Source organism: Macaca mulatta, chromosome 7, assembly GCF_049350105.2.
Source record: "Macaca mulatta isolate MMU2019108-1 chromosome 7, T2T-MMU8v2.0, whole genome shotgun sequence".
NCBI lineage: Eukaryota > Metazoa > Chordata > Mammalia > Primates > Cercopithecidae > Macaca > Macaca mulatta.
Genome location: NC_133412.1, coordinates 96,428,635 through 96,455,679, shown reverse-complemented (window position 1 = coordinate 96,455,679; position 27,045 = coordinate 96,428,635). Strand labels below are relative to the sequence as shown.

At 45.1% G+C, this 27,045-nt stretch overlaps 1 protein-coding gene across 2 annotated transcripts; it reads left to right on the top strand.

Annotated features, from left to right (window-relative positions):
• Positions 1-3,089: 3,089 nt before the first annotated feature.
• Positions 3,090-9,666, top strand: SLC22A17 (solute carrier family 22 member 17; the record flags this gene model as incomplete). Of its 2 annotated transcripts, none has more annotated exon segments than NM_001436007.1 (10): positions 3,090-3,331; positions 3,526-4,029; positions 4,122-4,225; positions 6,553-6,707; positions 7,306-7,471; positions 7,671-7,816; positions 7,981-8,086; positions 8,246-8,463; positions 8,765-8,876; positions 9,040-9,658. In NM_001436007.1, coding segments are annotated over 10 exon segments (1,896 nt in total). In that variant the 3' UTR covers positions 9,329-9,658.
• Between the last annotated feature and the right edge of the window lie 17,379 nt (positions 9,667-27,045).

Below are 27,045 nucleotides of genomic sequence, written 5' to 3'. Positions count from 1 at the left end.
CTTCCCAGGTAGATCATCCCAGGATGACCTGCGCATCATCCTTCTGGACAAACCATTTTCAGGAGGATCCACGGTGGCAGATGTCGAAAGGTCAGTCCTCAGGACTTTGGTGAAATTGATGAGACCATGGCTCAGATAGGAGATCATTCTAGCCATTTACCACAAGAGAAAACATCCAAGCTACAAATCAATTGCTTCAGTTCTGCTTTCCCAAGATATTACCATGGCATGATGACTGGATTGGGGGCATAGTCTGTTGGCACCCCCACACATTTGCCACCTCCCCTTTAGGTTCCTTTCTCATCTCACTCTCAAAGAAAAATGCACTTTCAGATTTTGGGGCCAACAAAATTCACCCCATGTGTTGAAGTCCATCATCCATCATCTTCTAAACAGAATTTCAAGAGATTAGCCTGGAATTAGAGTCAGAGGTTTCAGTTCAAGTCTCTGATCTGCCATGTACTTGTTCATCCATGGGTAAATCATGCCAGTCCCTCTGAAGTCCTGATTTCATCTTCAATATTAGCATGATCATAATGGTCTTACAGGGTTATTGTGAGGACCTAACAAGATAATGCATGTGAACAGCCCCACAATGTATAAATTAAGTGATTATCATTATTCCAGGACAGACACCAGGAGTCAGACGATAAATCCCCAAGGAATATTGGCTATGCAGCACCATAGTAAAACCTGAAGAGATGCTGAAATGAGTTGGGAGAGGGGAAGTGGTGGGAGGCTGCTTGATGCATTAGAAAAGAAGTTTCGGCGGGGGGCAGTGACTCGCATCTGTCATCCCAGCATTTCAGGAGGCTGAGGCCAGAGGATAGCTTGAGCTCAGGAGTATAAAACCAGCCGGGGCCACACAGTGAGACCCTATCTCAACAAAATATCAAAAAATTAGCCAAGTGCGGTGGCATGTGCATGTAGTCCCACCTATTCAGAAGGCTGAGGTAGGAGGATTGCTTGAGCCAGGGAGGTGGAGACTGCAGTGAGCTGTGATCAAGCCACTGCACTCCAGCCTGGGTAAGAGAGTGAGACCCTGTCTCAAGAAAAGAGTTTCCTGTATATGGAAAATTTCTGAACAGAGGAGACAAGTTAAAGGTGTGGTTCAGTGGAGAGAAGGGGGAACGATTTCCTGGCTGACAATGATAGAACACTCCTTTCTAGCCCTTACCTAGGATTAGAGAATAAAGTACCTATCAGGTAACAAATCTCTTAGAGATGTGTGTCTCTACCTTTAATGTATAATACCTACACCTGGAGATCTGGTTAAAATATAGATTATGATTCAAGGGTCTCTCAGTGAGGCTTGGATTCTGCATTTCCAACAAGCTCCCACGTATGCTGCTGGTCCATGAACCACACTTTGAGTAGCAATTCTAGAGGTTAGGGAAGACTCCTGTGTAGCAAAGATGTTTGAGCTGAGAGCTGAAGGATGAGAAAAATGTGACTAAGAAGTTTTTTAGGTGCAGGAACGAGCTTGTTCAAAGGCCTCGTGGCACTGGGGAAAACTAGAAGGTCTGTGGCTGGAGTGCAGAGAGTTTGGGGAAAGAAGTGAGACGGAACTACAGAGAGCATGTGACCAGGCATGCAGACCATGTATGAGGTATCTAGATTTTTAATATTCACTTTGACAGTGAGGAGACACCACTGAAGACTGGTTAACAGGAAAGATACATGATCAGATCTGTATTTTGAAAAGATCATTCTATCTGACTATAAATGACATATGGGTGGCAAGGAGGTGTAAACAAAGTGGATGCAGAACACCAGTTAGGAATTAGGGGGCGGAAGTGGTCTTTACAGCAGGTAGTTTGACTAATAGTGGCAGAGATGGAGAGATGTGGGATATCTGAGAATATACAGGAAGTAAAATGGGCAGAATTGTGTAAAGGATTCAACATGGGTAAGGAAGAGAAAGCTCTAAGGGATGTTGCCTGAGCATTTGGCCACAATGTGATGTTGAGGGTGCCATTCACTGCAGAAAAAAGCAGTGGAAGACAACCAAGTTATGGGGGGAAAGCACAAATTTGGTCTTGAACATATTGAGTTTGAAGTCCCTGTGAGTGATCCAAGGTGAAGGTCAAATAAGAGGTGGCTTCATGGGTCTGGAGCTCAGAACAGAGGTGGAAGCTGGAAATCAGTCTGGACATCAGGTTTGTATTGTTTGTATGGGTGGTGTTTGAAGCTGTGGGAATAGGCAAGATCCCAAGGTGGAGACAGTGTGAGATGAGAGGAGGGCCTAGGACTAAGTCTCTGAGGATTCCAGACACTGAACGATGGTGTCTAAATGATCCAGACAGGAATGGCCCTAAAAGACAGCACCACCAGCCTGGTCACTACCAATACAGACCCCTCCTGCAGTTGCTTCATCCCATTGGACTTCAGTCATTGCCTCAAGAACCAGGATGATAATGGCCTGCCCATGCTCAGCACCAGTGCCATGAGCTGGAAGACGATTTCTGCAATGGAGAAAAGGGGAGCAGGAGAGACTCAGCAGCAAAGGAAGGGAGTGTTTAAAGGAAGAGGGGGTCAACAGTGCCAAATGCTGTTGAGAAATGGAGATTCAACCAGGATGGGAGTGATGAAACCCAAGGAAGTGGTCTCCTTGTAGAGGACTGAAGCTAGGGCTGAATACAGGGCCAAGCCAGTCTTCCATATGCATAAGTTGTACTGTAATAGCCAGTTTACATGTCTGTCTCCCTGGAGTAATGGTCTCCAAAGCGGACCTTGTCCACCCTATTATCCTTAAAGTCTAGTGCAAGTCCTGGAATGTAGTGGACACTTAAATTTTACTGATTAGTGAATGGGTGGATGAATGAATGAATGAGTAGTGGCAAATGATTGGAAGCAGAGGAAGAATCTCTGGCATCTGCCTGGACTAGCTACTATCCTTCAGCTTTTTTTGCTTTTTACCGCAATGGCCTGCAGACCCAGGAAAGAGACGACAGAGCCCCATTCCCCTCCCTCCCCTGGGCCCTGGCCCCCCTTCCTCTATCTGACGAAGAGTCTGGACCGAAGGTTCTGCTGACGTGGGAAGGGGAGGAGAGTCTAGAGGAAGAGGAGGGGAAAGCAGCGCAGAGATCGCAGAGACCAAGGAGGCGCCCGCGGCTGCAGAGCTGCGGAGCGGGATCTCTTCGGGCTCTCTGGGTCCGGGCAGTCGGCGCGCAACTGGGCCAGAGGACAGCGCATCCTTTCGGCGCGGGCTGGCAGGGCCCCTGCGGTCAGCAAGCTGGCTCCCCGGGTGGCCACCGGGACCCCCGAGCCCAATGGCGGGGGCGGCGGCAAAATCGACAACACTGTAGAGATCACCCCCACCTCCAACGGAGTAAGTGCCCGAGCCCCAGGTGGCGACGCCATCCTCTCCCCACACCCCCGCCCCCGCGGAGCGCCCTTCATTTTCCTCCTGCGCATCCCCCGCCCCTGACTGCCTTCCTAGCCCTCGCTCCCGCCTGCCCCCTGCCCTTGCTCTGCGGTTTCCTCCGCTTCACCCTTCTCCTGCCACCCCCTGCCCCCCAACAGCAGGTCGGAACCCTCGGAGATGCGGTGCCCACGGAGCAGCTGCAGGGTGAGCGGGAGCGCGAGCGGGAGGGGGAGGGAGACGCGGGCGGCGACGGACTGGGCAGCAGCCTGTCGCTGGCCGTGCCCCCAGGCCCCCTCAGCTTTGAGGCGCTGCTCGCCCAGGTGGGGGCGCTGGGCGGCGGCCAGCAGCTGCAGCTCGGCCTCTGCTGCCTGCCCGTGCTCTTCGTGGCTCTGGGCATGGCCTCGGACCCCATCTTCACGCTGGCGCCCCCGCTGCATTGCCACTACGGGGCCTTCCCCCCGAATGCCTCTGGCTGGGAGCAGCCCCCCAATGCCAGCGGCGTCAGCGTCGCCAGCGCGGCCCTAGCAGCCAGCGCTGCCAGCCGTGTCGCCACCAGTACCGACCCCTCGTGCAGCGGCTTCGCCCCGCCGGACTTCAACCATTGCCTCAAGGATTGGGACTATAATGGCCTTCCCGTGCTCACCACCAATGCCATCGGCCAGGTGAGGCGGCCAGGCGGGCCGCGGGTCTGGGGGCGGGCAGAGAGCTGCGAGGGCGGGGCCTCACGCCCCCTGCACCCTTCTCACGTCCCCAGTGGGATCTGGTGTGTGACCTGGGCTGGCAGGTGATCCTGGAGCAGATCCTCTTCATCTTGGGCTTTGCCTCCGGCTACCTGTTCCTGGGTTACCCCGCAGACAGGTGAGGGGTGTCATGGGGGCAGGGCTGGTAGAAAGGAGGGGGTGCTAGGGAAGCTAGCCCAAGCAGCGGGCGCTTACAAGAGGTCGAAGACGATTCGCTGGACCCTGCAGTCTTCTCTGGACTTCTATTCAATGGTCTACCCATGTCTCAACTTCACTCCCCATCAAGAAATACACCTTCCCTACCTCTTCCGTGCAAGGGAATGACTCGACCTCCATGGACTATTAGTTCCATTCCCACTAATTAGTGGCCCCCCCCATCCATTAATCAATGGCCTCATCTCCAAAGAGAAAAGTGTCATTCCCACTAACAGCCCACATGGACTGTTAGCTCCATCTCAGTGACCTCATTCCTGAAGATCAATGTTAATTCCTAAACACCAACAGCTCCATTCCCACTGACCAATAGTTCAACTTCACAAACAAATTACCTCATTTCTGACCAGTGGCCCCTCCCCTACAAGTCAATAACTATCTCCAAAGAAAATATCCTCAGACCCAATAATCCACAGTCCCATGCCTGCCACCAAATGACCCTACCCTCTGTAGGTGAATAGCCCATAGATTAAAAGTCACACCCTCATGGATCCTCAGGTCTTTGAGATCCTCTCACCAAAATTCCCATTTCCATGAGTCAATAGCTTCACCTCCAGAGATCAACAGCCCAATCCCAGCAACCAATAACTCTTCCCACAGATCAAAAAATCTCATCTCTGATTCTGGTCACCATCACCACTGACCAGATGCTCTCACTGCACTAAACTTCCTCCTGGATGATTAGACTGAGCCCCATTGATCCACAGTTCATCCAAGTGGATTAATAGCTCAAGTTTTATGGATCAAAGCCATCCCAACATTCAGTAGTCCAGTTCCTTAAAATCAATACCCATCCTCACTGCCCAACAGTCACACACCTCTGTGGGCCAATGGTCCTAAACCCACAGGTCAGTAGCCCATGCCTATGCATCAGTGGCCTCATTGCCACAGACTAGTAGCTCATTCCTATGGAACAATGGTTTCATCCCCAAAGATCAATAATTTGGTCTCTTAAAATCCGTAGCCTTCAGCACATTAACCAATAAGCCCATCCTCATGGAAAAATACTCCACCTCATTAGATCAATAGCCTAACTCCCAGGGATTGGTGCCCCCTTTCCAATGACCAGAGGCTCCCTATCTTCATCTCCATAGATCAGTGGTCTTCTCCCCAAAGATCAATAGCCCAGCCTCCAAGGATCAGTAACCATGTTTTCACTAACTCATAGTCAGTGACTATCATCACTTACCAATCATCTCATCTCCCTTGGTCTGTGACGTTATCCTTACGGATTAGTCCCATGGATTAATAGATTCATTCCATTGATCAATAGTCCTGCCCCATGGATTAATAGACCCATGTCCATGTCCCTTCTGATCTTTCTTCTTTCTTTTTTTTCTTTTCTTTTTTTTTTTTTTTTTCTTTTTGAGACGGAGTCTCGCTCTGTTGCCCAGGCTGGAGTGCAGTGGCGCAATCTCAGTTCACTGCAACCTCTGCCTCCCGGGTTCAAGCGATTCTCCTGCCTCAGCCTCCCAAGTAGCTGGAACTACAGGCACACACCCCCACACCTGGCTAATTTTTGTATTTTTAGAAGAGACGGGGTTTTACCATATTTGTCAGGCTGGTCTTGAACTCCTGACCTCATGATCTGCCCGCCTCGGCCTCCCAAAGTGCTAGGATTGCAGGCGTGAGCCACCGTGCTCAGCCTGACCGTTCTTAATGTATTAATAGGCCAATGTCCCACCTCCATGGAACAATGGTCTCATCTCCAAAAATCAATTAGTCCATCCCCTAATGTCATTAACTTTACCTTCACTGACCAGTAGTATCCCCATGCACAAGTGGCCAATGGCCTCCCCTCCACAGGTTAATAGTTCCAACTCCGTATATCAATGAACCCCCCTCCCACATCTCCTCTGAACAGTCTAAGCAAGACAAGCTCCATGCCCACTGACCATTAGCTCTATTCCTAAGGATGAATGGTCCCAAATCCCCTAAGCAATTACCCATCCCCTCTGATGAGTGATCTCACATCCATTGACAAGTGCCCAATAGCCCAAGCGTCAATGTTCCCACTTCTTACAGAATCACAACCACACCCCAGTGCCCAGTAGCCAGGCATCACCCACCCATGGTCCCCATCCCTTCCCATCTTCTCAAGCCTCTTTCCAACTCTTGCTCCCAGAACTTCATTCTCATACCTCTAGCTCTAAAGTGTGCAGCTGGGTCTTTCCCAGTAACTTCCCCACCACCAGAGAGTCTGGGTGACCAGAAGCCTTTCCCACTTTCTAGGTTTGGCCGTCGTGGGATTGTGTTGCTGACCTTGGGGCTGGTGGGACCCTGTGGAGTAGGAGGGGCTGCTGCAGGCTCCTCCACAGGCGTCATGGCCCTCCGATTCCTCCTGGGTTTTCTGCTTGCCGGTGTTGACCTGGGTGTCTACCTGATGCGTAAGTGGCACCCTCCCAGAATTCCCTCCCTTGGGTCTCATGCCTACCTGCCTGCATCCCCAGGCCATCCCCACTGCCCCTTAGGCCACATTTCAGCTGCCTAGAATTTCAGCTATCTTTCTGCCCAGGCCCTTGAAGAATCCAGGGCTCTTGCTTCTCTCTGCACCTATCTCCCTGTCCCCACAATCTTTAAAGTCTTTGCCCTGGACTTACTGCTGCCAGGGGATAAGGTGCTATTCCCCTGACCATAGTAAGTCCAGGGACAAGGATTGTCCCTAGCTGTGCGACCTTGGACAAGGGTTGATATGAAGGTCAAATAAGAGGCCTGATGGGAAAGGGCCTATAAACTGGAAATGCTGAACACTCACCAGGGACTCTGGCCCTAGAGCCCTCCTAGGTTTGAGCAGGAGAGGAGAGAAGGCTGAACAATCTCCCCAATCCTTGCCACCCAGAGGTTAGCAAGGGAGGCAATGGCTGCAGCCTCCACTCTGGGTCTGACCTCACTCTCTGTCCTCCTCCCTCCCTCTCTCCTCTTCTCTCTTATGTCTTCTTCCTCCCTGGCCTCCCTCTCCTCTCTCCACCCCTGCTGTATCTCCAGGCCTGGAGCTGTGCGACCCAACCCAGAGGCTTCGGGTGGCCCTGGCAGGGGAGTTGGTGGGGGTGGGAGGGCACTTCCTGTTCCTGGGCCTGGCCCTTGTCTCTAAGGATTGGCGATTCCTACAGCGAATGATCACCGCTCCCTGCATCCTCTTCCTGTTTTATGGGTCAGTATTGCCCTTCACCTGTCATCTGGCAATTCCCATCTCTGCCTCCAAACTAGCCCTAGCCCAGAGACCCCTCCTCTTCTCCAACCACCCCTGGTCCAGGCCTACCCCAGCCCCAGTCCCTCAGAGGTGCACGTTTCCCACCCCTAGATCAGGAGAAGGGAGACCTCACAGTATACCCCTTCCACCTTGCCCCCAGCTGGCCTGGTTTGTTCCTGGAGTCCGCACGGTGGCTGATAGTGAAGCGGCAGATCGAGGAGGCTCAATCTGTGCTGAGGATCCTGGCTGAACGAAACCGGCCCCATGGGCAGATGCTGGGGGAGGAGGCCCAGGAGGCCCTGCAGGGTAAGAGATAGGGGTCCCTGTGAGTGTTGCTTCACTTGCACACATGATGGTGCCCTCTGCATGGTTGTAGCTGTGCCACCTTCTCCCAGGGTCCCCACCACCCATGTGGGAGGATCCTGGGTTCTCAGGGTTTTCTTCTGACAGCTCCTCTCTCTCTCCCAAAGACCTGGAGAATACCTGCCCTCTCCCTGCAACATCCTCCTTTTCCTTCGCTTCCCTCCTCAACTACCGCAACATCTGGAAAAATCTGCTTATCCTGGGCTTCACCAAGTGAGCCTGGGTGTCTGGGCTGAGGGCCAGGCCAGTAGCTGGAATGGGGGCTGGCCGGGTGGGAAGGCCCAAGGACCCCTGCAGAGGACCATCAGCACTGTGGAAGGCTGCACGAGGGGATTCAGACTCTGTTCTTTGCTTCCCCACCCCTTCTCACAGCTTCATTGCCCATGCCATTCGCCACTGCTACCAGCCTGTGGGAGGAGGAGGAAGCCCATCGGACTTCTACCTGTGCTCTCTGCTGGCCAGCGGCACCGCAGCCCTGGCCTGTGTCTTCCTGGGGGTCACCGTGGACCGATTTGGCCGCCGGGGCATTCTTCTTCTCTCCATGACCCTTACCGGCATTGCTTCCCTGGTCCTGCTGGGCCTGTGGGATTGTGAGCATCCTACCTTTCCCACAGTGTGGGCTCAACAAGGGATCCCCAACAGAGGTGCTTCAGACAGGCTCAGCCATTTCTTCTGGCACAAGCCTCCCAAGACAAGCCCCAGACCCTGTCCAGCTCTTCCACATGCCTCCACCAGGCCGCACAGCCCCATCTGCTCTCCCAGTCAGTTACTGAATGCCCAGAGCCTGCCCAGCTAGAGCCATGGGAACAGAGAGCCAAGGGGATGACACCCAGAACTAGGAGAGCCTTGACCTCCCCACCTCCATTCATTTCATCCCTTTTGCGTCTGCAGATCTGAACGAGGCTGCCATCACCACGTTCTCCGTCCTTGGGCTCTTCTCCTCCCAAGCTGCCGCCATCCTCAGCACCCTCCTTGCTGCTGAGGTCATCCCCACCACTGTCCGGTGAGAGCAGGGGTGCCCCCAGGGGCAGAGCCAGGACCCTCGGCCTCCCCCTCCCCCAACCCACTCCTGAGGACGGGGCTTGTGGGCTGGAGGAGGGGGGCTGTGGGAGAAGGGCAGGGCAAGGCCACAGCTGTGGGCTGAGCTCCTCCTCCTTCTTCCCCAGGGGTCGCGGCCTGGGCCTGATCATGGCTCTAGGGGCGCTTGGGGGGCTGAGCGGCCCGGCCCAGCGCCTCCATATGGGCCATGGAGCCTTCCTGCAGCACGTGGTGCTGGCGGCCTGCGCCCTCCTCTGCATTCTCAGCATTATGCTGCTGCCGGAAACCAAGCGCAAGCTCCTGCCGGAGGTGCTCCGGGATGGGGAGCTGTGTCGCCGGCCTTCCCTGCTGCGGCAGCCACCCCCTACCCGCTGTGACCACGTCCCGCTGCTTGCCACCCCTAACCCTGCCCTCTGAGCGGCCTCTGAGTACCCTGGCGGGAGGCTGGCCCACACAGAAATGTGGCAAGAAGATCGGGAAGACTGAGTAGGGAAGGCAGGGCTGCCCAGAAGGCTCAGAGGTACCTTACGCCAGCCATCGCGGAGAGCTCAGAGGGCCGTGCCCTCCCTGCCTCCTCCCTGCTGCTTTGCGTTCACTTCCTTGGCCAGAGTCAGGGGACAGGGAGAGAGCTCCACACTGTAACCACTGGGTCTGGGCTCCATCCTGCACCCAAAGACATCCTCCCAGACCTCATTATTTCTTGCTCTATCATTCTGTTTCAATAAAGACATTTGGAATAAATGAGCATATCATGGCCTGGACTTCTGTTTGTCCTTCTATGTCTTGGGGGAAGGTTTTTCTCAGTGTAATGCACACCAATAACAATCTCCCCTCTCCCTCCCTGTGTCCTGCCCCGAGTGATGAGTTACAGACAACTGTCACCACTTACTGACTGCTTGCACTTTCCCAGAACGGGGCTAAGCATTTGACACACTTCGTATCATTTAATTTTTACAACATTGCAAGGTAGGTGTTTGGATCAATGTTTTTGTTGTTGTTGTTATTGTTGTTGTTGTCGCAAGCAATAAAAACTGGCTCTAATTAACTTAAACAAAAAGGGAATTATTAGATTTGGTGGGGCAGGTTGTGGTGGGAGCTCACAGAATGAAGGAGAAGCAGAACTAGTCATAAAATAACTAGTCAGGAGCGGAGAAGACTCCTTGTCTGAGGAGTAGAAACCAGCGACATTTTTGTCAGGGCTTCTAGATGAATGAGCTCCAGTGGAATGTAATCTTCGGGTTATCCCACTGAAGATTCATTTCCAGAGAGCATGTCACTGGCTAGATAGAGTAACATGCCTCCTACACCCCATTTCTCCCAACTGGGAATAGGGAAAGCAAAAGCAGAAGTGGGACTGGGTGTTACTTAGAAAAAAAACAATAGAAGTTCAATACAGCGTTATTACTCTCTTAAGCAGATGAGAAAACTTATGGTCAGAAAGACTCAGTAACTTGCCCAAGGTTACAAAGCTAATGAGTGACAAAGCTAAGACATGATTAGATCCCAGAGAGCCCTTCATGGATGCATACTGTAGTCACCTTCCCAACTCGTCTAACTTTTGGGCACTTTCCTTAAAAGGCAAAAGTGAGTTCTCTTGGCTCTCTGGAAGGTGGCAGCAGAAAACTGAGACTTCTACCTCAGTGCCAGGGCCTGCCTATTAAACCAAACCTGATTTGGCTTTACCACTTTGGGCAAATCTCTTAGCTTCCAACTTCCTTTAAGAGTTGCTATGAGGATTAAGCAAGATAATGTATCCTAAGTGTCTCTTAAACTACCCCCACTAGGTGTAAACTGTGTAAAGCAAAAATTATCTGAGACAAGTTTCAATCAATTTAGAAAGTTTATTTTGCCAAGGTTAAGGATGCACCCATGATACAGCCTCAGGAGGGCCTGAGGAAGTGCCCAAAGTGGTCGAAGTACGGCTTGCTTTATACATTTTAGGGAGACATAATACATCAGTCAGTACGTGTAGGATTTACAATGGTTGGATCTGGAAGAGTGGGACAACTCAAAGGCAGGGCCAGGGCTTCCAGGCTATAGTTAGATTTAAACATATTCTGATTGGCAATTGGTTGAAAGAGTAATTATCAGTAGAAAGGAATGTTTGGGTTAAGCTAAGGGGTTTTGGAGACCTACGTTTTATCATGAAGATGAAGGCTTCAGAGAAAATAGATTGTAAATGTTTCTTATCAGACTTAGGTTTATGTTGATGTTAATACTGGAGGGATATAATGAGGCATGTTGGACCTCCACTTCCCACCATGACCTGCACCAGCCTTTCAGGTTAAATTTTAGAGTGCTCTGGCCGAGGGGTTGTGTCCATTCAAATGGTTGCAGTGTGGGTGGCGAGGCCTTTGAGTTTTATTTTTAGTTTACATTCTCCTCCTTCTGGCCAAGATTTGCCAGAGATAACATCAATGGCCACCAATTTTGATTTTGTTCCATAGCATTGCCTGGGTGACATGGCTGCCTACCCCAGGTCCATCTTGTCCCTCAGTGGGACTCCCTATGACCGAGAGACTTACACTCAACAAGACTTACAGCCAATTAATTGCTCTAGGCTAGATAGGAATGGACATGGACAGGCATTCACCCCTTAAAATTGTTTTTTCTTTTAAGTAGAAAGTGAACAAACAAAAAGCCAAAGGAGAGGTTACAAAATTGACTTATTTTTAAACTTCTATGCATTAAGCTACTGTAATCTTGGTTTTAGTTACGGACTTATAGCAATTAGCTATATAAAACATAAGTATTGTTCAAAAAAAGATTTTATATATCTCTATCAGCACAACTTATCACTGGGAGTATTATACCCAGGAGGCTGGGTAAGTCGCAAGGTATCTTTATCTTATCAGTAATTATTTTAATTCTACAGGAAGTAGGAAATTTTTTTTTTTTTTTTTTTTTTTTTTTTTTTTTTTTTGAGACAGAGTCTTACTCTTTTTCCCAGGAGGGAGTGCAGCGGTGCAATCTTGGCTCACTACAATCTCTGCCTCCTGTGTTCAAGCAATTCTCCTGTCTCAGCCTCCTGAGTAGCTGGGATTACAGGTGTGTGCCACAACGCCCGGCTAATTTTTGTATTTTTAGTAGAGACAGGGTTTCACCATGTTGGCCAGACTGGTCTTGAACTCCTGACCTCAGGTGATCCACCCAGCTTGGCCTACCAAAGTGCTGGGGTTACAGGCGTGAGCCACCACGCCCAGCCAGGAAATTCTTCTTGGTTGGGTTGGATGCAAAGGTGACACATAATAGCTTCAGAAGACAAAGTACTTTATTTTACCATCTGTTTACATGTTTTTGTACCCATCCTTGATTTGGAGGGCCTGACCTTAACCTAATTCTATCCCTTAAAACCAACCCTTAACCATCTCACGCATCCACCTCGTCCACAACAGTCCCTGGGCTTAGAGAGAGGTTGCTTATATAGTCTTAGCAGCAGGGCATTTTCAGTGAATAACAGATCCAGCCCAGTGGGATGCCAAATGAGGGAGATTCACATCTCTGGTCTTCAGAGTACCATGATTTTGGTTTCCTAGGAAATAGAACAAGGAGAGATAAATAACATAAATATTTTGACAATCAAAAGAATATTTGTGTGTCAGAACAGAAAGAGGGAGCTATTCTATTAGAGTACCAACTAAAAATATGAAGAAAAATTATAATCTGGTACTCTTTAGAGGATTATTGTAGCCAAGAAATAATTCATTGTTCAATCTGTGCTCAAAAACAAAAGTCAGGGCTGAAATTTGTGTACAAAATAAGTTTTAGGCTTATTATAATCTGCCTGATTATTCATATAAAGTGCAGCAAGAATTGTTTGGCCATATAGGCTCCTATTAGGTTGACTTTGCTGGAACTTTACCTACAAATATGTTATTCTAGTCAAAGCCTTGGCAAAATAACCAGTGTCTCCAATTGCTCTGTTCTAAAAGACTCTTACTAAGCTTATGCAAATGACTATGTTGTCATAAACTCACAATCCAAATTTTGGAGAACTCAGATAGATAGAAAGGAAAATTTGCTTACAAACACATACTTCACTCAGTTGCTTTAAACTATAAATAACTCAAAAGAAAAAGATTTGTTTGACTCTTCTTTAACCATAACAGCAGCTTTCAAACAGGATGTTTGTTCACCTTGGAACTGCCATTCACAAGTCAAACAGCTAATGAAAGTTGTCTACCAGGCACTGTAGAATCTAGCAGCTCCTCACATAGTTAGAATCAGTCCTAGGAGGAAAAAAAAAAAAAAAGAGGCTTCCTGCTCCTGAGTGTCTCCTCCTTGTATCCCCAGGTAGCAAGATCTTATGTAAACCATTTTTATTTTGTCATGGAACTCCTTTGGGCACCATTATTTCCATTGGCATAGGGTAGCTTCAGTTAACATTCCATAGCAAGGCAGTAAATGCCTCTCAAGCAGAAATTCTCTAGCCCAGTCATTGTCATTGGGAAGTGCCCACAGTCTTTTGCCATCAGCACGAATAAATGCTCCACAAAGGGCTATAAAGTGGTGGATTTGTTCGACTAGCACTCCAGCTTCTACCCTACACTTTGTGGGCTCAGGCAATCTTACTAGTTCCCATTTGGCATGTACAATTAACATTTCTGAAAGAGCAGATTTACATGCCTTCAGTTTTATGGCACTAGATAGGGAAAACACACCCCAATTAGATACAATACCCATTTTCTCTTTTCTTTTTTTTTTTTTAGATGGAGTTTAGTTCGTTGCCTGGGCTGTAGTGCAATGGCACCATCTTGGCTCACTGCAACCTCCACCTCCCAGACAATAACCATTTTCATAAGACATTTAGGTAAAGGAGTTACAACTACCTTACATAAAGCCTGTTTATGTAAACATCTCAAATTTCACAATCCTTTCAACCTGTGATTTTTTTTGGGGGGGGGACACAGTCTTGTTCTGTCGCTAGGCTGGAGTGCAGTGGCACAATCTCAGCTCACGACAACCTCCAACTCCCACGTTCAAGCTATTCTCCTGCCTCAGCCTCCCGAGTAGCTGAGCCACCAAGCCCAGCTAATTTTTGTATTTTTAAGAGAGACAGAGTTTCACCATGTTGTCCAGGATGGTCTCCATCTCTTGACCTCATGATCCACCTGCCTTGGCCTCCCAAAGTGCTGGGATTACAGGTGTGAGCCACCACATCCGGCCAATCTGTACATTTTTATGTTCTGGTCACAGGAACTTTTCTTTTCTACCCACAGACTATTTTACCTTTTCTGGTGAAAAAAGGCTTGGGTTCCCAGGAGGGAGTTGAGCCAAGGGACTCAGGCTCTTTTGCCAATTTTTTATCTTAATTTGCCCCAGCATTGCCCTAGGCAATGTCAGCTTTCTCATGATAACCTTTGCCTTTTGATTTTTTTTTAAATTTCCCAATCTGGGGAAAATAGTGAATAACCATCCAAAAAGGGTGATATTTCCATCACCCCTTCTGGGGAGAGTCCTTCGACTCTGTTTTTCCTTTCTCTTTTTTTTTTTTTTTTAATTAATTACTTCAATGTGTTATGCCCCATGAGGGATAGCAAATTTGATAAGGCCTCTCAAATAGTTGCATGATTCTGTGGGAGGGGCACCCATGTAAAAATGGGTCCCCTTAACCTCCAGGTTTACCATGACGTGGATAATAGGCATATTCAGTGGGAGAATATCTTGGTCATCATAAAGCCAGTCCCACATGGCTCACATATGAAGCATATTAAGTGCTTCATTTGGGGTGCTGCACTTGGTATTTTATAGGCCAGTCAGGCAGTCCCCTTTTCAGGGAAAACAGATCTTACAGTGGCCACTAGGCTGGTTGTTTTCTCAGTAATAACCTCCTGTACATTTGGATCACATGTAGTTATCAGTGATTGTTTAATAGTGAGCTGTGGGTCTTACATCAACCCAAACAAGCTTTTTCCTTCTGTAGCATTTAAAATTAAGGAATTGTCCTAAAAGTAGTTATGTAATATTTTTACTATCCATTATAGTAAAGGTTTCTCAAGAAGTTGATGACACCAACCTACAAAATGGGACAATTCCCTTACATTATACCCTATGGTTTAATAGTTACTCGGTTTTGCCCTTCCCTCACATTGACTATCTTCTCTGTAACCTCAGAGGCAACTTTTGTTGCCCTGGCTTAATTTTTTTCTTTTTATCCATTTAGTTTTATCTCTGTAATTTTTTCCTTTATCTTAAAGTGACTCTTAAATGGTTTCTTAGCTAGAAAAAAATTACAAAAAATTACACTTTTTTTAGCAAGAACCACATCCTTGTGTTGTATAAACTTCACCAAAAACACCTTTTACGCTCCTATTATTTTAACTCTTAGTAACCCAAACTCCTAGTGGGAAAAAAAACCTAAGGTTACTTAATTTAACATAACATCACTTTAAGATTTTAAACTATTGCAGAGAATTTTGAGATTAAATTTACCAAATTAATCTTACCAAAGACTGCCAAAGTCATGAATTAAAGGGGATCTGAGCTAGGTTCTATCAGTCTGATGAGTTGTTAGTTTTCTTCAAGTCAAATCATTAGAACTCTTTCCTACAGTTTAGTTTAATGGTGAAATGTAACTTCCTTGTGATACATGCAAACATATAGATATAACAGGCAAAGCAGGCAAAAGCAGACCCAAAAGATTTCTCATTCACCCATTTTCAAAAATTTTCTCCCTTGCTTTAGACTATTAATTTTAAAAGTTACAACAAAAGTTGAAGGAGAGAGTTACCATCCCAGGCCTTCTCAAAAGAGAGAAGATAGTGAAATAGCAGGATACAGCTTCTGAGACATCAATCTGAATAATTTCAAAAAGAAATAGATTCTAGAATTTAAAAATTAAAAACATCCTGCATTGTGTATTAGTCCATTTTCACACTGCGTTAAAGAATTCCCCAAGACTGGGTAATTTAAAAAAAAAAGAAGTTTAATTGACTCACAGTTCTGCATGGCTGGAGAGGCCTCATGAAACTTAAAATCATGGTGGAAGGGAAAGCAGGCACGTCTTAAATGGCAGCTGCCTAGAGAGAGAACATGAAAAGCCCAGGGGAAACTGCCATTTATAAAATCATCAGATCTCGGGAGAACTCCCTCACTATCACAAGAACAGCATGGGGGAAACCACCCCCATGATCCAATCACCCACCACCAGGTCTCTCCCCTCAATACCTGGGAGGGATGTTAAATTAAAATTCAAGATGAAAATGGGACACAAAGCCTAACCATATTACATTAAGTAACTCTATTTTAAATGAAATCTTGTTTTAACCAATCCTTTAGATTTTTGTGAGTGTATTTTTAATATCAAAATTCAATTTTTAGAAAAACTATTTATTATAATTTCCTTTAATTATAGCCAATTAATTGCATTTTTATAAATTCCTTTTTTACCAACCTTATTACAACTTAGACCATTTACAACATGCTTGGACTTTTGGCTTGTCCTAAATATTCCTCTTTCTTGAACAATCCATTCATTTTATTTTATTTTATTTTATTTTATTTATTTTATTTTATTTATTTATTTATTTTTTAATTTTTGAGACAGAGTCTTGCGCTGTTGCCCAGGCTGGAGTGCAGTGGCACTCTCAGCTCACTACAACCTCCGCCTCCTGGGTTCACGCCATTCTCCTGCCTCAGCCTCCCGAGTAGCTGGGACTATAAGCGCTCGCCACTATGCCCGGCTAATTTTTTTGTATTCTTTAGTAGAGACGGAGTTTCACTGTGTTAGCCAGGATGGTCTCGATCTCCTGACCTCGTGATCCACCCGCCTCAGCCTCCCAAAGTGCTAGGATTACAGGCGTGAGCCACCACACCCAGCCCATTTTATTTTAGAACAAAAATTCACCATACAAGACTCTTTTTCATATAAAATTATTTTAAGCTTTCTTACCAAAAATACCTCTTTATTTTCTATAACTTTCTTTGCATGTCTCTTATTTCCTAGTTCCTCTTACCTTGTTTTACACATAACATTTAAATAAGCTTTGAATAGACAAAAATTATTCACCTTTTAATAAGAACATATTTTTTAGAATGTTCTCCTACACTGTAATTTTTTTAACTGGAAAATACCTAGGCATTTAATGAAATATTTAATTTAACTTTAGATTCTAATTTATGACAAGTTTGTTTACAAGTATTTATTCCATTACATTTACCTAATTATTTTAATAGTTTACCTAGTGATATGGTTAGGCCTGTGTGTCCCCACCTAAATCTCATCTTGAATTATAATCCCCATAATCCCCATGTGTCAAGAAAGAGACCAGGTGGAGGTAATTGACTCAAGGGAGTGGTTTACCCCATGCTGTTCTCACAATAGTGCGTTCTCACGAGATCTGATGGTTTTATGTGTTTGGCAGTTCCTCCTGCATTCATTCTCCTTCCTGCTGCCTTATGAAAAAGGTGCCTTGCTTCCTCTTTGCCTTCTGCCATGATTATAAGTTTCCTGAGGCCTCCCCAGCCATGCTAAACTGTGAGTTGATTGGACCTCTCTCCTTTATAGATTACCTAGTCTTGGATAGTTCTTTATAGCAGTGTGAAAATAGACCTTCAGAGAGAGAAACTAGATTATTTATGAAAATTGTGATAGTCATTATTTAAAGTTATTTCCCTGTCAACCATTTTTATAGCCTGTGAATTTCAGGTTATCACCTAAGTAAGTACCTTAAGATTAAATACATGATTATTTTACCAATAATTCAAGATTTAACTGTTTTCATTAAATCAATAACATTAAGTTCTTTTTTATTAAAAATGACATACACAAAAATCATTATGTTTTTTATTGGGTTTATAGTTTTATAACCCTTATGCCAAATTTTGACACCTTATAGTATTCAGCAGAGATAAGTATGAAATCACTTGATCAATAAATGTAAACAAAAATGTATGCTGACAATTTTTTTTTATGCTGACAATTCTTAAGACATTTCAAATATTTACCAATAATTTTAAAGCTAGCTTATTAAAGATTTTACTTAAGTCATGTAAACTTGAAATGCATTTGAGCTTATCATTTAATTTATGGTTAATCTATAATTGGTAGCCAATTTGTTACCTTGTGACCCAAAACACAACAGAATCCATGTATGTATACATAAACACACATACACACTCATGCAACCAAAGATCCTATAGCTTTTACTTCAGAACATTAGCCATGAGACATTAATAAAAACTCGTGGGTTTGCAAAAACAATAACAAAAGAAATGGTTGGATACCAATAGTGGATTTTATTTCAGTAGAAAAGTAACAGCAGACTTAAAGCAGGCAGAAAAGAAAGCAAAGAAATAGAGAACTTCGGAACTTTATAGTTGCAGATTGACCTTCAGGCTCTGAATTCTCCTTGAGGTGATTTGCCCATCAGTTTAAAATGTGCACAAGAGCAGACCTGATGTTTAACCAGCTGGAGTATTAGAAAACCTGGTGTGCCATTCCATTTACACAACCATTTGCAAGTAAAGGGTCATAAAACCAAACAGGATGCCTGAGAGGGGTCATTCTTCTTGTCTGTCCTCATTCCTAGAAAATTCATTCCCCACATTTTTTCTTAAAAGGAGGAACTGAGCTGTGGCCTAGAGTTTGGTGGAGTGGGGCAAAGTGTGCTGGTTGTGGGTGAGACTCCACAGTGTGTCACACACAATGTGTCTCAGTTTCTCTCTCTGGAGGTCTAGCACCTCCAGGAGGGCTGATAGCATGGGGTGACCAGCTCCTATATGTGCTTCCTAGATGAGCCTTTTTAAACTAATTTTGTTTGGAGTTCCCTGTAGGGCCACTGTACATCATGGGGGCTCAACCCCCCAACATTCCCACTCAGCCCCCTGTCACTCAGGGGCACCTTTAGACTGGGAAGAGCAAAATGCCCTTTCTTTTTGGAGCTGTGGAAACTCAGTCTCTCATTTATCCATGAAAAGGACAGTTCACTTCCTCCCACGAATGCAGAGCAGCCAGTCAAGACAAATTTCAGGAGGAAAGGCAATGGAGAAGACACTGTTTTGTTTTGTTTTTTGTTTTTTGTTTTTTTTTTTGAGACAGAGTGTCACTCTGTCACTAGGCTAGAGTGCAATGGCACAATCTCGGCTCACTGCAACCTCCACCTCCTGGGTTCAAGCAATTCTCCTGTCTCAGGCTCCTGAGTAGCTGGGACTACAGGTGCACACTACCATGCCCAGCTAATTTTTGTATTTTTAGTAGAGACAGGGTTTCACCATGTTGGCCAGGATGGACTCGATCTCTTGACCTCATGATCCACCCACCTCGGGCTCCCAAAGTGCTGGGATTACAGGCATGAGTCACCGCACCGAGCTGGGGAAGACGCTTTTTTAAATGTACCTCCAAACTAGAATTAGGATCCTAAATATCTTCCCAGGAGGAAAAAAAAAAAAAAAAAAAAAAAATCTAAGACCACTTTCTGTAAACTGTTCTCAGCCACGCCTAACTTTGTAGCTCTTGTCCGCCATTACACACACCAAAGTCAAATCCTCACACAGTGCAAGGTAATCTTTGGTATCCCCCAAAGCCAAAGAGGTCAGGTAATAAAATACAGGAGAGCAGAACTTTAGACCAAAGAAGAATCTGCCTATGACTCTTGAAACTTCAAAAAGAAACCAGAACACTCCAAAAAGGATGAGTTGCACCTTTGTTTTGAATTATTTGAGGAATTCGGGTCATTAGAAGCCTTCTCTAGATTTTTTCTTGGTACTGAAGATGGCAAAAGGGAAGGAGGAATAGGATAGAAGGAAATTAAGACAGCAAACACGGAAACTATGCCCATGGTTTCTTTTTTTTCTTTTTACACCTGTGAGAAATTTTAGCTTATTCAGAGGCCTTATTCCCCATAATTTGGAATTTCATTAGGATTTGACCAAGACAGGTAGAGTTGGTCAAATCCAATGGGAAAAAGGGACAATAACAAAGAAAACCAACAATATGATCACTTAACGCTCTAATGGTAAGGAGAAACTAAGACCAGCTGGTTGTCAACTTTAACCTTTAGTCATTATGGAGAATTTTCAAGACAAAAGAAAAGCCAGCAAGAAAGAAAAAAAACAAATCAGCTTCTTACCTAAAAATGGGTCTTAGGTTGAAGACTACTCTCTACCATCCTAGAAGCAGGAAGAAACTCAAATTTGCCTTGCCTGTTAGATATTAGCTAAAAGTCCAAAAAGGAGTTACAGCCTTCCAACATCATGGAAGCAGGAAAACTTGCCCTCCTTGTTGGAAACAAGTAAAACTCCAGAAAAGGAGTTGTCGAGCAAAATAAACAATAGATCTCAACCAAATTTTGAGAGATCAGGGATTCTCTGGAGAAAGGGGAGTTCCCAAGCTTCAACAAATCAAATTGTCCTGTTGATTTGAGCCATAAAGATAGCTCAAGCTGGTGCCAAGAACCAACAGGAGATTAGTCAAAGGTCAGGGCTACATCTCCACCCAGAGTCCCTTCATGGTCACCAATTTGTAAACCAAAAATTATCTGTGACAAGTCCCAATCAATTCAGAAAGTTTATTTTGCCAAGGTTAAGGATGCACCCATGATACAGCCTCAGGAGGTCCTGAGGACGCATGCCCAAAGTGGTCGAAGTACAGCTTGCTTTATACATTTTAAGGAGACATCAATCAGTTTGTGTAAGACTTACAATGGTTGGATCTGGAAGGATGGGATAACTCAAAGGCGGGGCCAAGGGTTTCCAGGCCATAATTAGATTTAAACATATTCTGATTGGCAATTGGTTGAAAGAATAATTATCAGCAGAAAGGAATGTTTGGAGTAAGATAAGGGGTTTTGGAGACCTAGGTTTTATCACGAAGATGAAGGCTTCAGAGAGCCACTGCGCCCGGCCTGTAAATGTTTCTTATCAGACTTAAGATTTGTGTTGATGTTAGCGCCAGAGGGGTATAATGAGGCACATCAGACCCCCACTTCCCATCATAGCCTGAAACAGTCTTTCAGGTTAAATTTTAATGTGCCCCAACCAAGGAAGAAGTCCATTCAGATGTACATGGGAGGCCTTCAAATTTTATTTTTGGTTTGCAGCTCCTTGAGGAGGACAGGAACTTTGTCTTACTCAACTTAGAAACACCAATGTGTGACACATGGTAGATATTCCAAAAGTTGAGTAATATCTGTTTATTCTTTCAGCAAATGTTTACAAAGGCTAGAGGTATGACATGATATGGTGTGCTTGGAGAACAGCAAGTTTATTTCAAACATCCATGGATAAAGAACATCTATGAAAAACCCACAGCTAACATCACATTCAGTGAAAGACTGAAAGATTTTCCCCTAAGATCAGGAACAAGATAGGGATGCCTGCTCTTGCCACTTTTATTCAACATTGTACTGGAGGTTCTAGCCCAGGTAATAAAGAAAGAAAGTGAAATAAAAACCACACAGAATGGAAAGGAAGAAATAAAACCCTCTATATTTGCAGATGACATGATCTTATTTAGAAAGAATACCAAGAAATCCATAAAAAACTATTAAAAATAAATATGTTCAGCAAGGTTACTGAACTTGCAAGATACAAATCAATATAGCTGGGCAAAGTGGCTCATGCCTGTAATCGCAGCACTTTGGGAAACCGAGGTGGGAGAATCACTTGAGATCAGGAGTTTGAGCCCAATCTGGGCAAGACGGCAAGACCGCATCTCTACAAAAAAAAATTTTTTTAATTAGCCAGGTGTGGGGATGTACACCTGTAGTTCCAGCTACTCAGGAGGCTGAGGTGGCAGGATCACCCGAGCCCAGGAGTTAAAAGCTGCGGTGAGCTATGAATGCACCACCACACTCCAGCCTCAGTGACAGAAAAACTCTGACTCTAAAAACAAATTAAGAAAAAATAAATCAATATAAAAATTCAATTGTACTTCCATACAATAGCAATTTTTAAAATCTGAGAATGAAATTAAGAAAACAATTCCATTTACAGCAGAAAAAAAATCCCAAAATACTTAGGAATAAATTTAAAGAAAGAAGTGCAAGGCTTGTACACTGAAAACTATGGAATACCAAGGAAAGAAATTAAGGACCTAAATACATGAAGAGACATCCTGTGTTCATGGATTGGAAGACTTAATATTGTTAAGATGAGCCAGGTATGGTGGCTCATGCCTGTAATCCCAGCACTTTGGGATGCCAAGGCAAGTCACTTGATGTCAGGAGTTCAAGACCAGCCTGGCCAACATGGTAAAACCCCTTCTCTACTAAAAATACAAAAATCAGCCAGGCATGGTGGAGGGTGCCTGTAATCCCAGCTACTCTGGAGGCTGAGGCAGGAGAATCGTTTGAATGCAGGAGGTAGAGGCTGCAGTGAGCCAAGATTGTACCATGACACTCCAGCTTGGGTGACAAGAGCAAGACTCCATCTCAAAAAAATTAAGTAAAAAAATAAAGTATATACATATACATATAATTAAGATGGCAGTACTCCCTAAATTGATCTACATATTCAGTGTATTCACTATTAAAGTCCCAGCTGTCTTTTTTCAGAAACTGATAAGCTGATTCTAAAATTGACATGGAAATGCAAAAGACCCACAGTAGCCAAATAATCTTGAAAAAGAGCAAAATTGGCAGACTCACACTCCTAAAATTTCAAATTTTTTTACAAAGCTACAGTAATATAGACAGTGTGTTACTGCCACAAGGACAAACACGAAAATCAATGGAATAGACTTGAGTCCAGAGACTGGTCAAATGATTTACAAAATGGGGACCAAGACCATTTAATGGGAAAATAAGTCTTTTTAACAAATGATACTGGGACAACTGGATATCCACATGCAAATGAAGAAAACTGGACCCCTGGCTTATACCATACACAAAAATAAATTCAAGGGTGGAGTTCAGTGGCTTATGTCTGTAATCCAGCACTTCAGGAGGCCGAAGCAGGCAGATCACTTGTGGTCAGGAGTTCAAGACCAGCCTGGCCAACATGGTAAAACCCTGTCTCTACTAAAAATACAAAACTTAGCCGGGCATGGTGGCAGGCACCTGTAATCAGGAGGTGCTGCTCAGGAGGCTAAGGTATGACAATTGCTTGAATCCAGTGGGCAGTGGTTGCAGTGAGCCGAGATTGCACCACTGCACTCCAGCCTGGGTGACAGAGTTAGACTCTGTCTCAATAAATAAATAAATATTTTTTTAAAAAACTCAAAATGGATCAAAGACCTAAACATAAGAGCTAAAACTATAAAACTCTCATAGAAAATATAGACACATCTTCATGACTTTTGTGCTTCAAAAGATGCTATCAAGAAAGGAAAGAACCCACAAAATGGAAGAAAATATTTGTAAGTCATATATCTGATAAGTCTAGTCTTCAGTATTCAGTATTCAGCAAAGGAAGGCTGGGCAAGCTGTTGGGGAGGCTGAGGCGGAGGGTTTGCCTAATGCCAGGAGTTCAAGGCTGAAGTGCACTATGGCATGCACTGGAGTACCATGCCTATGTACGCTAGCCTGAGCAACATAGCAACACCTCATCTCCAAAAATAAAAATTAAAAAATTTTTTTAAAATTAAAAAGAAGTCTTACAAGAAGACAATCTAATTTAAAAATGAGGGCCAGCCTTGGTGGATCATCCCCGTAACCCCAGCACTTTGGGAAGCGGAGGCAGGCAGATTGATTGAGCCCATGAGTTCAAGAGCAGCCTGGGCAACATGGTGAAACCCCATTTCTAGAAAAATTAAAAACTAGCCAGGCATGGTGGCACACACCTGTAGTCCCAGCTACTCAAGAGGCTGAGGTAGGAAGATCACCTGAGCCCAGGGAGGTTCAGGCTGTGGTGAGCGGTGATTGCGCCACTGCACTCCACCTGAGGGACAGAGTGAGACCCAGTTTCAAAAAAAGAAAAAGGGCAAAGAATCTGAATAGACATATATATATATATACACATACACAACATACAAATGGCAAATAAGCACATGAAAAGATGCTAAACATCTTTGAGTCATCAGACAAATGCAAATTAAAACCACAATGAAATACCTCTTCATACCCTCTAGGATGGCTATAACCAAAGAGATTGACAATAAGAAGTTTGGTGTGGATGTAAAGAGACCAGAAGCCTCATACATTGCTGGTGAAAATGTAGAATGATGCAGCTGCTTTGGAAAACAGCCTGCCAGTTCCTCAGAAGGTTAAAGGTAGTTACCATGGGTCTTAGTCCATTAATTTGGGCTGCTGTAACAAAATAAGGTAGACTGGGTGGCTTACAAACAACAGTTTATTTGTTGCGGTTCTGGAGACTGGGAAGCCCAATATCAAGGTTCTGGCAGATTTGGTATCTGGTGAGATCCCATTTCCTGATTCATAGATGGCACCTTCTCACTGTATCCTCACGTGATACAGTGAGATACAGGCTCTTGGGCAAGGTAGCTCTTGGGGCTTCTCCTATGAGGGCTCTGCCCTCATGACCTAATTACCTCCCAAAAGTACCAAACTGCTAATATCATCACTTTGGGGGTTAGGATTTCAGCATATGGATTTTGGTGGAGGTGCAAACACCCAAACCATAGCACAATATGACCCAGCAACTCCATTCTTAAGTATATACCCAAGAGAAATGAAAACATATGTTCACACAAAAACTTATATAGTTGTTTGGAGCAGGACTATTTGTAATCGCCAAAAAAATGGAAACGACCCAAATGTCCATCAGTTGATGATGGAAACAAAATGTGTTATATCCAATGAAATACTATTCAGCTATAAAAAGGAATACTGGGCCCGACATGGTGGCTCATGCCTATAATCCAAGCACTTTGAGAGGCTGAGGTGAAAGGATCACTTGAGCCCAGGAGTTTGAGGCCAGCTTGGGCAACATAGCAAGATCTCATCTTTACAAAAAATAAAATACAATAAAATTCTGGCTCTGCGTGGTGGCTCACGCCTGTAATCCCAGCACTTTGGGAGGCCGAGGCAGGCGGATCATGAGGTCAGGAGTTCAAGACCAGCCTGGCCAATATGGTGAAACCCTATCTCTACTAAAAAATAAAGAAATTACCATCCTGGCTAACACAGTTAAATGCCATCTCTACTAAAAATACAAAAAATTAGCCAGGCGTGGTGGCAGGTGCCTGTAGTCCCAGCTACTCGGGAGGCTGAGGCAGGAAAATGGCGTGAACCCAAGAGGCAGAGCTTGCAGTGAGCCAAGTGCGCCACTGCACTCCAGCCTGGGTGACAGAGGGAGACTCCATCTCAAAAATAATAATAATAATAATAATAATAATAATAATAATAATAATAAAAATAAAATGTGAGCATAATTTGAGAAAGGCTGCTCATTCTAACCCTACATAAAAACAAGGAAAGCAGCAATATTATTGTAAAAACCCACCAACTGCTTCTTTTCTCCATTGCCAATGTCGGATTGGGTGAATTCTACCTTAAAAAGCACTGGGTTACCTCGGTTTATTTTGCATCATCCAAAGGCCCTCTAAAGATCTCTGATTCACAGACCCTCACCCCAGACAGATTTTATACACAGGCTCTCCCAGTCTCTTTCTTTCCATAGAACTCCAGTGAGATTGGGCTCATTTCTATCCCTCAGTTAACAGAGAACTGATCAGGAGTGACTGACAGAAATCATCTACCAAAAATAACCAAGCTTGCCCAAGGAAAGTAACTTTCGCCTGGTGCGGTGGCTCACGCCTGTAATCCCAGCACTTTGGGAGACCGAGACGGGCGGATCACCTAAGGTCAGGAATTCGAGACCAGCCTCAACATGGAGAAACTCCGTCTCTATTAAAAATACAAAATGAGCCAGGCGTGGTGGTGCATGCCTGTAATCCCAGCTACTCAGGAGGCTGAGGCAGGAGAATTGTTTGGACCTGGGAGGCGGAGGCTGTGGTGAGCCGAGATCGCGCCATTGCACTCCAGCCTGGGCAACAAGAGCAAAACTCCGTCTCAAAAAAAAAAAAAAAAAAGTTAGCCGGGTGTGGTGGCGGGTGCCTGTAGACCCAGCCTCTGGGAGGCTGAGGCAGGAGAATGGCGTGAACCGGGAGGCGGAGCTTGCAGTGGGCCGAGATAGCGCCACTGCACTCCCAGCCTGGGGAACAGAGCGAGACTCCGTCTCAAAATAAAAAACAAAAACAAACAAACAAAAAAAGTAACTTTCTTTCCATGCTTCTTCCTCTAAACCTAGTATCTTTTAAGTAAAATAGTTAGTCTGACTCTTAAAAAGAATAAAACTAAAGGCCGGGCGCGGCGGCTCATGCTTGTAATCCCAGCACTTTGGGAGGCTGAGGTGGGTGGATCACGAGATCAGGAGTTCGAGACCAGCCTGACCAACATGGTGAAACCCCGTCTCCACTAAAAATACAAAAATTAGCCAGGCGTGTGGCATGTGCCTGTAATCCTAGCTACTCAGGAGGCTGAGGCAGGAGAACTGCTTGAACCTGGGAGGTGGAGGTTGCAGTGAGCTGAGATTGGGCCACTGCACTCCAGGCTGTGTGACAGCGCAAAACTCCGTCTCAGGAAAAAAAAAAAAAAAAAAAAAACAAAACAAAACAAAAAACTCCAGAAAAGGAGTTGTCGAACAAAATAAACTTTAGATCTCAACCAAATTTTGAGAGATCAGGGATTCTCTGGAGGAAGAAGAAAACTATCAGGTCCAGGTTAAAGGCAACACTATTGTTGTTATTACCTTTTCCAGGACAGGAAAGGCAAGCCCAGGGTGAACAAACGTCTTTTGGGCACCTACTAAGTGGCAGGCCCTGTGAGGTAGACACAAAGTCACAATCGATGCCCTCCAGGAGCTTGCATTCTAGTGGGAAAACAGAAATGTAGTTATTTCCATCATAAAACCACGAAGTAAATATTAAACAGGGATAGGACCAGTTTGTCCTGACTGCAGGAGTGATTACTTCTGACTAGGAAATCAGGAAAGGCTTCATGTCTGTTGTACCTGGCTTACACTTAGAAGGATATGCATGATTTTGATAGAAGAGTTGGAATGAGCATAGGAGGCTAGAGGGAACAGCATGAGGGATACATGAAAATAAATAGAATGCATAGTACATCAGATGTAGGGCAGGATGTGGAAGGGAAATGTAATCAGGATCAGATTGAAAAAGGTTGTAGTTCCGGACAGGCGCAGTGGCTCACACCTGTAATCCCAGCACTTTGGGA